This window comes from Sus scrofa, chromosome 10 (genome assembly GCF_000003025.6).
Source record: "Sus scrofa isolate TJ Tabasco breed Duroc chromosome 10, Sscrofa11.1, whole genome shotgun sequence".
Lineage (NCBI taxonomy): Eukaryota > Metazoa > Chordata > Mammalia > Artiodactyla > Suidae > Sus > Sus scrofa.
This window is the reverse complement of record NC_010452.4, coordinates 44,163,295-44,175,768: the sequence shown is the minus strand read 5'-3', so window position 1 is coordinate 44,175,768 and position 12,474 is coordinate 44,163,295. Positions and strand designations below refer to the sequence as shown.

Here is a 12,474-nt window from a genome sequence, read left to right as displayed (position 1 = left end):
CCTATTATGTTTTATTTTTATGTCATTTAAATTATGCCCATCCTGATTAAGGAAAAGATGACATTATGAAGCAAAAATATCATGCAGCTGATTGAATAAATCATTCAAATGCAACCAAACCATTTCTCTCTATTGCTCACCAGCCCTTCTGCACCTCTCAAAATATGAGAACTCTGAAAACGCAAAGGAGAAACTATAGCCTTTTAAAATGACATCGTTTAAAAATCAGTCCACTTTTCAAATATCCACATGCTCTACACAATTCTTGGTTAAGTAGGTTGAGAAGCTGCAACATTATCAAGCATAACACAATCACAAAATCCTTGTGGTTTTCCCCCCTCAATTTCCATCTCATATCTCTCTCAGCTCTGCAAGAGAAGAGAAAATCATCAAGAGAGAAGCTGAAATTCAATCTCTAGAAAGAACTGGGAGTAGAATCACAAATTCCAACATTTCCTCTCCCTCTGCATCTTGTCCTTCAATTTGGTGCAATCTGGTAATAATACAATGTGGTTAGTAAAGCAAAGTTGGTCTTAAGTGACAAACAGACAATGACGCAGCAATATAACGCACAATTCTCTCATTGGAGCAAAAGAAAAGGGGTGTCCACAGTTTCCAGGTAAGAAGGGAGGTGCAGATGACTCAAGAGGGGGAAATGGAGAGAAAGCCGCAATACCAGAACATTTGTTTGACCCCAGTCTAAACGATTTCATTCCCTAAATGAAACAAACCAAAAAGAAAAAAATAAAATAAAATAAAAAAATAAAGAAGAGAGAAAAGGAACCAGCTCAATTGTTCTTAAACTTCAAAAAACTAAACTGAACCACAGAGTGGGTGAGTTCCTGAACAAAAGGATCACAGAAAACACATAAAGAAAAGGAAGCCCAGGAAGTTCCCTGGTGGATCATTGGGTAAAAGATCCAGCACTGCCACAGCTGTGGAGCAGGTCTCAACTGTGGCATGGGTTCGAACCCTGGCCCAGGAACTTCTGCATGCTGCCACTGTGACCAAAACAAAACAAAACAGAACAACAACAAAAAAAACCGCAGCAAACCTGAAATAGAAAACATAGGCACATCTCTTGTAGCAAACTCAAAGATCAACAGTACAGATCAGTGAGCTCCCGACGTGGATCAGTGGTTAACGAATCTGACTAGTATCCATGAGGGTTCAATCCCTGGTGGGTTAAGGATCCAGTGTTGCTGTGAGCTGTGGTGTAGGCCAGCAGCTACAGCTCTGATCCAACCCCTAGCCTGGGAACTTCCATATTCCTTGGGTGCAGCCCTAAAAAGACAAAAGGAAAAAAAAAAAAAAAAAAAAAAAAAACAAAACAAAACAAACCAGTGCAGATCAAAAGATGCTCCCAGGATACTTATGTGCAGCTGACTTCCTGTCACAATATAAAAATTATCTATGTTCTGATCTTCAGATGGTAGCATTGTATCAGAATGTTACAATGTATTAGACATCCAATTATCCATGAAAAAAGAATGTGGACATAAAGTTCGCTTATAAAGACTATTCAAATTCTATGACATTTTTCACTTTATCAAAGAATTTTTATTATCAATAGCATCATCTACATTTTATTGGGTCTGCCTTGAATGGCAAATAAATATAACTTACTGTAGTAAAGCTCAATAATTTTTACCTGTTTACTCCAAATCAAACAGATATTTAAAAAATCTATTTTAAGTGTCTTCTGTGCCTGATCTAGTACTTTGTAAAAAGTAGAAGAAAGTAAATACAGAGTTCCCTGGTGGCCTCGTGGTTAAGGATCTGGTATTGTCACTACTACGGCTTAGATCACTGCTGTGGTACAGGTTGTCCCTGGCCTTGGAACTTCTGTAAGGCACAGATGTGGCCAGAAATAAAAAATAAAATCTTAAAAGTAAATACTAAAATCTCAAAGAAGAATGGGATTCTAGTGGATAAAATTTACATAAAATCCTCTCTGTCCACATCATTTTCTGGCCCTATTAGTCAAGTAAACCAAGCAAAGAAAGAAGACTGAAAGATTTAATAAAATATTCAATAAATCCTCCACCTTTTTTTGTTGCTGGAGGTGGTAGTAAAGATAGAAAGTGAGATTTTTTTTTTTTTTGCTTTTTTTTTTTAAGGGCCGCATGTGCAGCATGTGGAAGTTCCCAGGCTCGGGGTCAAATTGGAGCTGCAGCTGTCGGCCTGCTGGGATCCAAGCCACATCTGGGACCTACACAGCAACTCATGGCAACACTGGATACTGAACCCACTGAGCGAGGCCAGGGATCGAACCCAAATCCTCGTGGACACTGGGCGGGTTCATTGCCTCTGTGCTACAAGAGGAACTCCCAGAAAGTGAGATGACAAATTTTACTTACCTTTTCTGCTTTAAAAAATTTGAGGTCTACTACATTTTTTAAAAAGCTAAACCTATAAACAACATTTACCAGTGTATTAGCAAATGGTTCTAAAAATTATTTTATGGTACTAAAAGCAGCAAAATACTTTATAGTGTCTGCAATGAAGAATCCAAACAAAAATATTCCTTTTTTTCTCTTTTTTTGTTTTTGTTTTCGTCTTGTTTGTTTTTCGTTTTTGCTTTTGGCTGAGCCCAGAGGACATAAACGTTCCTGGACCAGGGATCAAACCTGCACCACAGCAGTGACAACGCCAGATACTCAAGCAGCTTCAAGACTGAATGTCATTCCTCAGAAATGGAGAGCACACCGATTGCCTTTTCTGGAAATGTTTCATTATCGGACGTATTTTAAGAAAATTAAAACCGATGCGTACCTGTCTTCAACAGTTGTGAGGTAAGCCTTCTCATTTTCACAGGTTTGGTTTGCTTCTGCAAATGTCGAAAGTGTGTGTCCAATCAAATAGCAGTAGAAACCATGTCTTTTCCAGCCCTGTTAATGTTACCAAGCAGATTATCATGCATCTTTATGACAGCACATTAATCATTCCTCTACATGACACACAAGTCCATAAACATTAGACGTATATAAAGAACACAAATATGAATAATTTGGCATGTGACGAACATATTTATGTGAATAGAGTAAACAGAAGTGCATTGTTCCTCAGGTGACAAATTATGACACCAAGTGGAGGTGGGGAAGTTCCCTCAATGTCTTTTTTTTTAAATTTTACTGAAGGAGAGTTGATTTATAATGTTGTGTTCATTTCTGCTGTATAGCAAAGTGACTCAATTATATATTTAAACACATTCTTTTTTTTTTTTTTTTTTTTTTTTTTGCTTTTTTGCCTGTTAGGGCCATGTCCGTGGCATATGGAGGTTCCCTGGCCAGGGGTCAAATCAGAGCTGCAGCTGCCAGCATACACCAGAGCCATAGCAACGCAGGGCCCGAGCCACATCTGTGACCTACACCACAGCTCACGGCAACGCTGGATCCTCAACCCACTGAGCAAGACCAGGGATTGAACCTGCAACCGCATGGTTCCTAATTGGATTCATTTCTGCTGTGCCACAACGGGAACTCCTAAACCCATATTTTTTTTAGGTTCTTTTCCATTATAGTTTATCACAGGATATTGAATACAGTTCCTTGTGCAACACTGTAGGGCCCTGTTGTTTATATCCAAACTATAGTCTCTCAACTTCTGAGGCAACTTCCAACAAAAACGATTTAGGAAATGTTTACTGAAGAGACATTTGCACAAAATGGTTATGATCACAGTTTTAGAAGAGGTAACCAGAGAAATAATTTGCAGATAATAGGGCTCATTACACATACTGAGACTAGTCATAGATGGTGAGTATAAATAAAGCTGGATCATCTGGTCTCAGGACAGTACTTACCAAGCTTCTGGTAACATGATTTGGTGTGGTTCCTCCTCTACACTTCAAATTCACAGAAATGCTAAATAAAAACCTACTGGAGTTTGTTGTGGCTCAACAGTAAGAACCCAACTGGTATCCATGAGGATGCAGGTTAGATCCCTGGCCTCACTCAGAGGGTTAAGGATCCTGCATTGCCATGAGCTGTGGTGTCGGTCGCAGACTCGGTTCCAATCCCATGTGTCTGTGGCTCTGGTGTAGGCCAGCAGCTACAGCTCTGATTTGACCCCTAGCCTGGGAACTTCCATATTGCACAGGTGTAGCCTTAAAAAGAAAAAAAAGAAAACAGAAAATACATACTAAAGTTTGAGAGAGAAAGAAGGGGAAAGCTCCCGATTTTGAAAGTAAATAGTAGAAAAAACTGGAATGGAAAATGCTCAAGCTGAGATGGTGGTTGCCCAGCCATGCATCAGACTCAGATGAAGGTCGTGGAGTCCAGGGACTGGAGAATGAATGTCCACACCCATCAGATATCTGCCATCAGCCCCCCGAGGCAGAGAGACAGAACTGAAATCCTCACATCAAGATGATACCCACTGGAGTGCCCGTCGTGGCACAGCAGAAACGAATCTGACTAGGAACCATGAGGTTGTGGGTTCCATCCCTGGCCTCGCTCAGTGGGTTAATGATCCGTGTTGCCGTGAGCTGTGGTGCAGGTCACAGACACGGCTCGGATCTGGCGTTGCTATGGCTGTGCATAGGTTGGCAGCTGTAGCTCCGATTCAACCCCTAGCCAGGGAACCTCCATATGCTGCAGATGTGCCCCCCCCAAAAAAAAGATGATACCCACTAAAGGTAGCTCCTCTGTGAAATGAGAGCAAGAAAGTTCCACCCAAAGAACCAGGAAAGGACAGATATTCTTGTCACCTGCCCGGGATTCTGGGCACAGAAAGAAAAAAATTCTTCTGTGTGAAAATAAAGACTAAGAGTGTGCCATAGATGGGTGTGGGTCCCAACTTTGGGTTACCTACACTGTGTGAGAATCTACAGCCCCCCCCCGCCCCCCAAAAATAAAACATGGTCTACAAGGAACTCCCTTGTGGCACAGTGGGTTAAGAATCTGACTGCAGCAGCTCAGCTCACTGTGGAGGCATGGGTTCAATCCCCAGAGGATCAGGCATTACCATAGGTGCAGTGTAGGTTGCAGCTGTGGCTCAGATTTAATCCCTGGCCCAGGAACTTCTATATGGCATGGGTGCAGCCATTAAAAAAGCATAAAACAGTAAACGATTAAAAAAATGGTCTACAAAAGGACAATTTTGCAGGCACTTTGAGAAATAAAATGCAAAACCACACAACAGAAATATTTCCACAATCCAGGTCTTGAAAGACAATGGCATTTGAGGGTTAGAATAGGGATGGGGATGAATTCACAATCAAAAATTACAAGCCAGGTGAGAAAAATGTTTTAAGGGAGAGTCAATAGTTTCACATAATAAAGCAATCTGGAAAAAAAAATAAAAATAAGCATGTTGACTTGATTTAAGAGACAAAAGAACAGAATCAATAATGAAAGATCAAAATTCTGTGAACAAAGAACAAGAGGATTCAGGTGTTCCCACCGTGGATCAGAGGTAACAAATCTGACTAATATCCATGAGGATGCAGGTTCAATCCCTGGCTTTGCTCAGTGGGTTAAAGATCCGGTGCTGCCATGATCTGCGGTGTAGGTCGCAGATGCGGCCTGGATGCCACGTTGCTATGGCTGTGGCGGAAGCCAGCACTGTGGCTCTAATGCGACTCCTAGCCTGGGAACCTCCATATGCTGCAAGTATAGCCCAAAGAAAGACCACAAAATAAATACATAAATAATGGAAAGACACAAATCCTTAAAATGAAGAAACCCACAGGGACCAATGAAACAAATCCAAGTCTCCCACAGACATGGAGAACAGACTTGTGGTTGCCAAGGGGGAGGGAAACGAGTGTGAGGGATGGGGGTTTGGGGTTAGTAGATGCAAATGATTCCATTTAGAAGGGATAAGCCCTGAGGTCCTGCTGTACAGCACAGGAATTACATCCAGTCTCTTAGGAAACAAAATAAAGCCAAAATAGAAGATAAGAAAGGGAATGTATACATATGTATGACTGGGTCACTCTGCTGTACAACAGAAATTGGTGCAACACTGTAAATCAACTATACTTTAATAAAAAAATTCAAATCTCAACACACTATACCATAGATAAAGAGAAGATCTTAAAATCAGAGAGAAAACATAGAGTACCCACTTGGAAAAAAAAAAAGAATTAGTCTAATAGGAATTCCAGAGGCAAAAACCAAGTCCAGGAGGAAATGCAATCATATTCAACTTGCTGTCAGAAAAGAGCTATTAATCTAGAATGCTAAAACAACCTACCTAAGTTACTATGCAGGGTAAAGGTGAGCTCATGACACTTCCAGACAAAGACTTGGAGTTTTCCACTCCCCAATCCCAGTGAAAGAACTTCTCAAAGGGTTACTTTGGCAAGAAAGTAAAGTCGAGAAGAATCAATGGGCTAAGTGTCTATGCCGAGAGAAGTGGACAAATGTCAGTAAATCAGGTCTAACTTTGTGCTGGGGGTGGAAAGTTAAAAAACGGAAGAGTCATAAGATCTGTAGTTTAGTTAACAGTATTGTATCCATGCCAGCTCCCTGTTATGACCATGTACTCTGGTGAGATAAGATGCTATCAGTGGCGGAAGCAGAGTAGATGATACAGGGGAATTCTCAGTATTCTTTTTTCAACTTTTGTCACACTAACATCTCTCAAAATTTTAAAGTTTAAATGTTTAAGTGGAACAGCAACACCCATTTTGTCAGGAGGCAGAGAGAGAGATTAGGTAACTTCAAGTCAGGAGAGCATGTTAAAAACATAAGGTTAACCATTTTCAAAAATAGGAGTAAGAATGTATCATTTCCAGACCTGGAGAGGAGGAAAATGGGATAAAGATATTCAGTAGAACCAAGGTAATGCATACAAAGAGAAAAAAGAAAGAAAACAGAACGGTCAACAAAATAAAGCCCATAATAATATGGTAGAAACAAATCCAAGTTAATTGGTATGCGAAACAAATCTAAACTCATGGGTTTACTGGTAAAAAGCCAGAGTTCCTTAATTAGATTAAAAGTGAAAATGCAGATATATATTTACAAAAGCCATTCCTAAATGTAACAACACAGAATGATTAAAAGCAATCAGCTGGAAAAAAAAAAAAAAAGAGATGCCAGGGAAATACCAAGCAAAAGACAGCTTCTGTTGCAATATTAACATTATTTAAAACTGACCTTATGAAAAAAATATTATTATGAATGAAGAAAAAAATACATAATTAAAGAACTGATACACCAGGAAGATACAATACAGTATAGAAGATAGTATGAAAAAAAAAAAGACTAGACATATATTTATGACTGGGTCACTTTGTTATACAACAGAAATTGAAGGAACATTGTAAATCAAATATATTTAATTTAAAAACTTGATAGAATTGCAAGCAGAATATTTTGTCAAGCAGAAAAAACATTAGGAGTATAGAATATCTGGATAATATAATTGCTAAGTTTTATCTAGTCAACATATATAGACCCCTAAACCTCCAAATCAAAGATCCTTCTGTTCAAGCACAGATGGAATATTTATAAAAACTGACTATGAACGAGATAACAAAGAAAATCTCAACAGCAACAAAAATTATGTGAGCAAAATATAGTGAAATTAAAATCAGTAGCACCTCCCAGCTAATTAGAAACTAAACACAAACAACACCCTTATTAATCAAACACACTTCTAAATAATTCATAGGTGCAAAAAAATCTTAACAGAAATAGAAATATTTAGAACTGAATCGTGGGAAAACACTACATAACAAAACTTGGTGGCTGGTCCGTGGTTTCAATTCCACCTTACACTCCTGTAAGCACTTTTTTTTTTTTTTTTTTTTAAGGGCCACACCCGCGGCATATGGAGGTTCCCAGGCTAGGGGTCAAATTGGAGCTGTAGCCACCAGCCTACACCACAGCCACAGCCACACCAGATCTGAGCCACATCTGTGACCTACACCATAGCTCATGACAACACCAGATCCTTAATCCACTGAGCAAGACCAGGGATCGAGCCTGCATCCTCGTATCCTAAAGGATGCTAGTCAGATTGGTTTCCCTGAGCCCCGACGGGAACTCCCTCCTGTAAGCATTTTACACTACATTCACTTGAATGCTATATCCATTAGTTCACCATCTAAAGCTCCTGGTGGTCCCTTTTACAATTTTGCATTTCAAACTCATCTATGGGATTCCTAATCAACCTGAAAAGGGGGACTTCCATATAGAGCAGATTTACAATTGCATCTGCCAGACACCTAGGAATATTTGCAACTCGGGACCATTTCATATTAATTTCTTAGATCAAATTTCACACACAGGTAGCAGTAAGTTGAAAACTGAATCCCAGACCTTTATGATAGAAGGTCTGTAGCTTTGAATTCTCAAAAATACCCCGATACCAAGCACTCAGGCCCAAACCCCCCAAAATTGTTATATTAGCTTCCTTTGCTGGCAAACAGGTTTTGTTCATTTGTTTGTTTGTTTGTTTGTTTTAGTGTTCTCAGTGATTTGAGGACATCACTGCCTAGAGCATGTGTTTTTAAACTGGTCAAATTAATATCTCTCAGTCTTTGTTTCCTCTCTTTTCCAATTAGAAATGTAATACTTATCTTTTAAGATCATTGAGAGCATAGGAACCACACTCAACAAGTATCAGTTGGCTGATATTTTATTTTTATGACTAACCTAATGATTAAATAGGATTTTATCAGAAATTGTGGATATCGACAATTAATAGAAATGTATATATATAATTTTGATTGCACAGAAGTAATAAAATTTGTTGATTGGTTTATTATGTAATTTTCTATAAGTATATATTTATGATAACATACAATATCTCTTAGATACGCATATGATTAAACAAAGAATATGTAAGTGTCCTGGCAGAGAAACCAGCAGCGAAAGGGTGATGAATTGGGAGCAGGAGACGTGGGTTCTAGCCTTGCGTCTGTATGACTCCAAAAAAGGTATCATTTCTCTGGACTGAAATTTCCAGAAGGTAACAATTAAAAGGGCGATTTCGATCGTCACAAAGATCCTTCGTCTCTCTCACGGTCTGCGATCTTTCTGTGCTTGTGCTATTTTTCTTTATGGTTTCATTGTTCAGTGCACAACTATGTCTCAAAAATTCTGGATGTGATCACAACCTGACTCTCTTGGAAAGAGAAACTCAGTTTCTACTTTATTTTTATCCACGAGAAGTGAGAAAGGAAAAAAGAGGAAGACGGGCAACTCAGCAATCAAACAGGAAAATCATCACCATAGCCCCATACTTTTGTAGCCTCTTTAGCCTTTTAGAAACTGCTCCACAGGAATCACTTCCTTTTTAATTTTTAAAAAATTTTTAAATTTTAATTTCAATTTTTGTGTCTTTTGGGGGCCACCTTTGAGACATATGGAAGTTCCCAGGCTGGGGGTCGAATCAGAGCAGTAGCTGCTGGCCTGCACCACAGCTACAGCAACGTGGGATCCGAGCCATGTCTGCAACCTTCACCACAGCTCGCCGGATCGTTTAACCCACTGAGCAAGGCCACGAATCGAACCTGCATCCTCACGGATACTAGTCGGATTCATTACCACTGAGCCACAAGAAGAACTCCAGGAATCATTTCCTTTAACGTCAATGAAAGATAAGGCCTGCGGGGAGGTAATACTAACTGCAGTGCAGATGAGGTTGGAGCACAACAGGATTGGGTGACAGGACTTGGTTTAACTGAGTTACTACTATGTGCTGCTACCAGCTAGAGTGTAGACTCCTCCCTCCCAATGCAGGGATCTCCTGAAAAGAATCCCCACCAGAAACAGGCTCACAGAAATATAATAAATAGAACCAATGACTAAGGATCCTTTGCTATCAATTACTGGATGGGTCCCTGATGACCCATTGGGCCATAGACCGCCAGTTCCTTGATGGCCTGCCTTAATCGCCCTACCCTCAGCAGGCTCCATGCAGTGTGTCATCTAACTGCCCGCTCTCTTTCCTCCAAGTCCCTTGACCTTCAGAAAGGAGCTACTGATCACATGGGTGCCAGGCAGAGAATACCCAAAGAAGGCTTGGGGGATAACAAGATACAAAATACTCACAGCACAGCACTGAATATTTCAACAGCCGAAGCATCTGGCTTCTAGAACAACGAAGGACTTTCACGGACAAAAATCAAGCCAAGGCTATCATGTCATATGTGCTGATTGGGGAACCGTGCTGTGCATTCTGTACTCACCTTCCGGCAGCCTGTTTCCACTTCGACTCTTCCTGGAGTTTGCGCTTGTGATTTCATCTTGCAGATGTAGCCAAGAGGCCGTTCACAGGCCCTATCCGCCCAGTACCCATCCTGCCGAAAGCAGAGGAGAAAACAAACAAACAAACAAAAAAAACACTTAATGAGGATCAGTTGTTTGACATTGATGATCTTTTCTCGTAATTGTGTCCCTGAAAAAGAAAACAAAGACTCGAGGTTACTCAGAGAAAAAGACATCTACGAAGAGGCAAGGTAAATGGCCATTTGACAAGGAGACTGGAAATCTGACTTTGGAGACAAAGATGTAACCAGAGACCGTAGCTGCAGGATGTGTTTATATTCACTGTCAAGCCACTGTGGGATCTAGACAGAAACGAAAAATGCTTGTAAGCCCTTAAGTGTTGGTCCCAGCAGAAGGTTTGCAGGCAGCCTCCTCATCCATCCCTAGAGACAGCTGTTTTCAGGTTAATTGAGTACCTATAAAGCCATCCTGAAAGAACTCCTTTACGCAAGATGCTCAACCTAAAACACACCTGGAGTCAGTCTTCTTTCCTCCCTTCTTCCTCTTTCTATTGATGAGCGTCCTCCCGGCATGAAGGTGCCATGTGTCAAATCTGCTTCCAGTTCCACCCTCTCCTCCTTCCTTAGAGATTTCACATTAAAATGACCTCTCCTCTCCTTCCCTTACTTGCTCAGTGCCTTGAAAAATGTTTTTTGGACTGTTTGCCTCTAATTCCTCATTTCTCGTTTGGCCTCCACCCACAGCCCTCTGGTACTCAACTCTTCAGCCAGGCTAACATTGATAAACCGAAGATCTGGTGTTGCTCCCCCCAGGCTAATGCATGTTATCTCACTGCTGGTGTTTCTCAAAATTCCCCACCTCTCTGCCACTAACCCCACGCTTTCAACCATACTGGCCTTGGAGTTCTCTGTAAAATGAGGCTCTCTGGTCTCCTCTTCCCAAGATACACGGTTGGCTGTTCCTTCAGTGATGTGCTCTCGCATTTTTTTCCTTTTTATGGCTGCATCTGTGGCCCATGGAAGTTCCCAGGCTAAGGGTCAAATTGGAGCTGCAGCTGTGGTCTACACCACAAACACGGCATCACCAGATCTGAGCCGCATCTATGACCTATGCTGTAGCTTGTGGCAATGCTGGATCCGTAAACCACTGAGTGAGGCCAGGGATTGAACCCACATCCTCATGGACACTCTGTGGGTTCTCAAGCTTTCAACTTATCACCAAAAAAAAACCCCCAAAAAACAAAAACAATCAGGGGAGTTCCCTGGTGGCTGAGAGGTTAAGGATCCAACATTGTCACTGCTATGGTGCAGGTTTGATCCCTGGCCCAGGAACTTCTGCATGCCACAGACGCAGCCAAAAAATAAATAAATACAAAATTTTTTTAAATCGCAATGACAAAAACAGGAGCTAATACTTATTGAACAATAAGTGTGGGCCGGGCACTGTGCCTGTTCTATGCATTAACCCATTTACTCCTTCCACCCACCATGTGAACTGGATACAATTATTACACTCACTTCACAAACAAGGAGATAAACCATCACTCAAAACCACCACCATGTTCTTCATCTGTCAACAAAAGATAACTTGATGATATATTTCAGTCGCTAAAGTGACACTGAAGATACAGAAAGCTGTCTAAGCACAGATTCTAGGCTGTAGACCCAGGTAGGTCTAATGAGGTCTATAGCCACTCAGAGCTACCAGTTAAAGTGAACCAAAGTTCTGAATTGATTAGTCAAGCCGTATGAAGATATGGCATGGGAATAATATAGGCATTTGCTACCAGTTAATTTCATTTTTGAAAGTTTCTATCTGTTGCTTTCCTGGTCCTCTTGAAAATGTGAGTTTGCCAGACAATTGAGAATGACTCAAGAATTCCACTTCAACCTTGATCTATGTCAATTTAATAGAACAGAAGCAACGGAAACTACAATAGCTAATAAGTGGGGCAGAGGGAAAATTTCCCCATGGCTTTGGCCAGATATGAGTAATTAAAGTTGTCTTACTTTGCCTTTCATCACCGCACAATCTTCCTGCCTGTTATTTTCATGGCTTGGTTCTCCAGGAAGCCACTTGGTGAAAGTTACAGGGGTGCCATCACTCCATTCAAAGTACATTTGAATCTTGATGTCATTTAAGCCAATCCATAACTCATCATTTGGCTCTAAACAGGAAGAAAAACAAAGAGGTGATTACCCGAAGTTCTCTTTCCAAAGATCAAAAGGTTATCAAGAAAGGAAGCCGCCTTCTTTACCAACAACTCCCTTATAGTGTATCTACT

At 40.6% G+C, this 12,474-nt stretch overlaps 1 protein-coding gene across 1 annotated transcript in view; it reads right to left on the bottom strand.

The window, feature by feature from the left end:
* MRC1 (mannose receptor C-type 1) overlaps window positions 1-12,474 on the bottom strand; it is a 118,809-nt gene that overhangs the window by 50,966 nt on the left and 55,369 nt on the right. Inside the window, 3 exon segments of the mRNA NM_001255969.1 lie at window positions 2,776-2,891; window positions 10,151-10,261; window positions 12,200-12,357. Of these exon segments, the coding sequence (NP_001242898.1) occupies window positions 2,776-2,891; window positions 10,151-10,261; window positions 12,200-12,357 (385 nt within the window).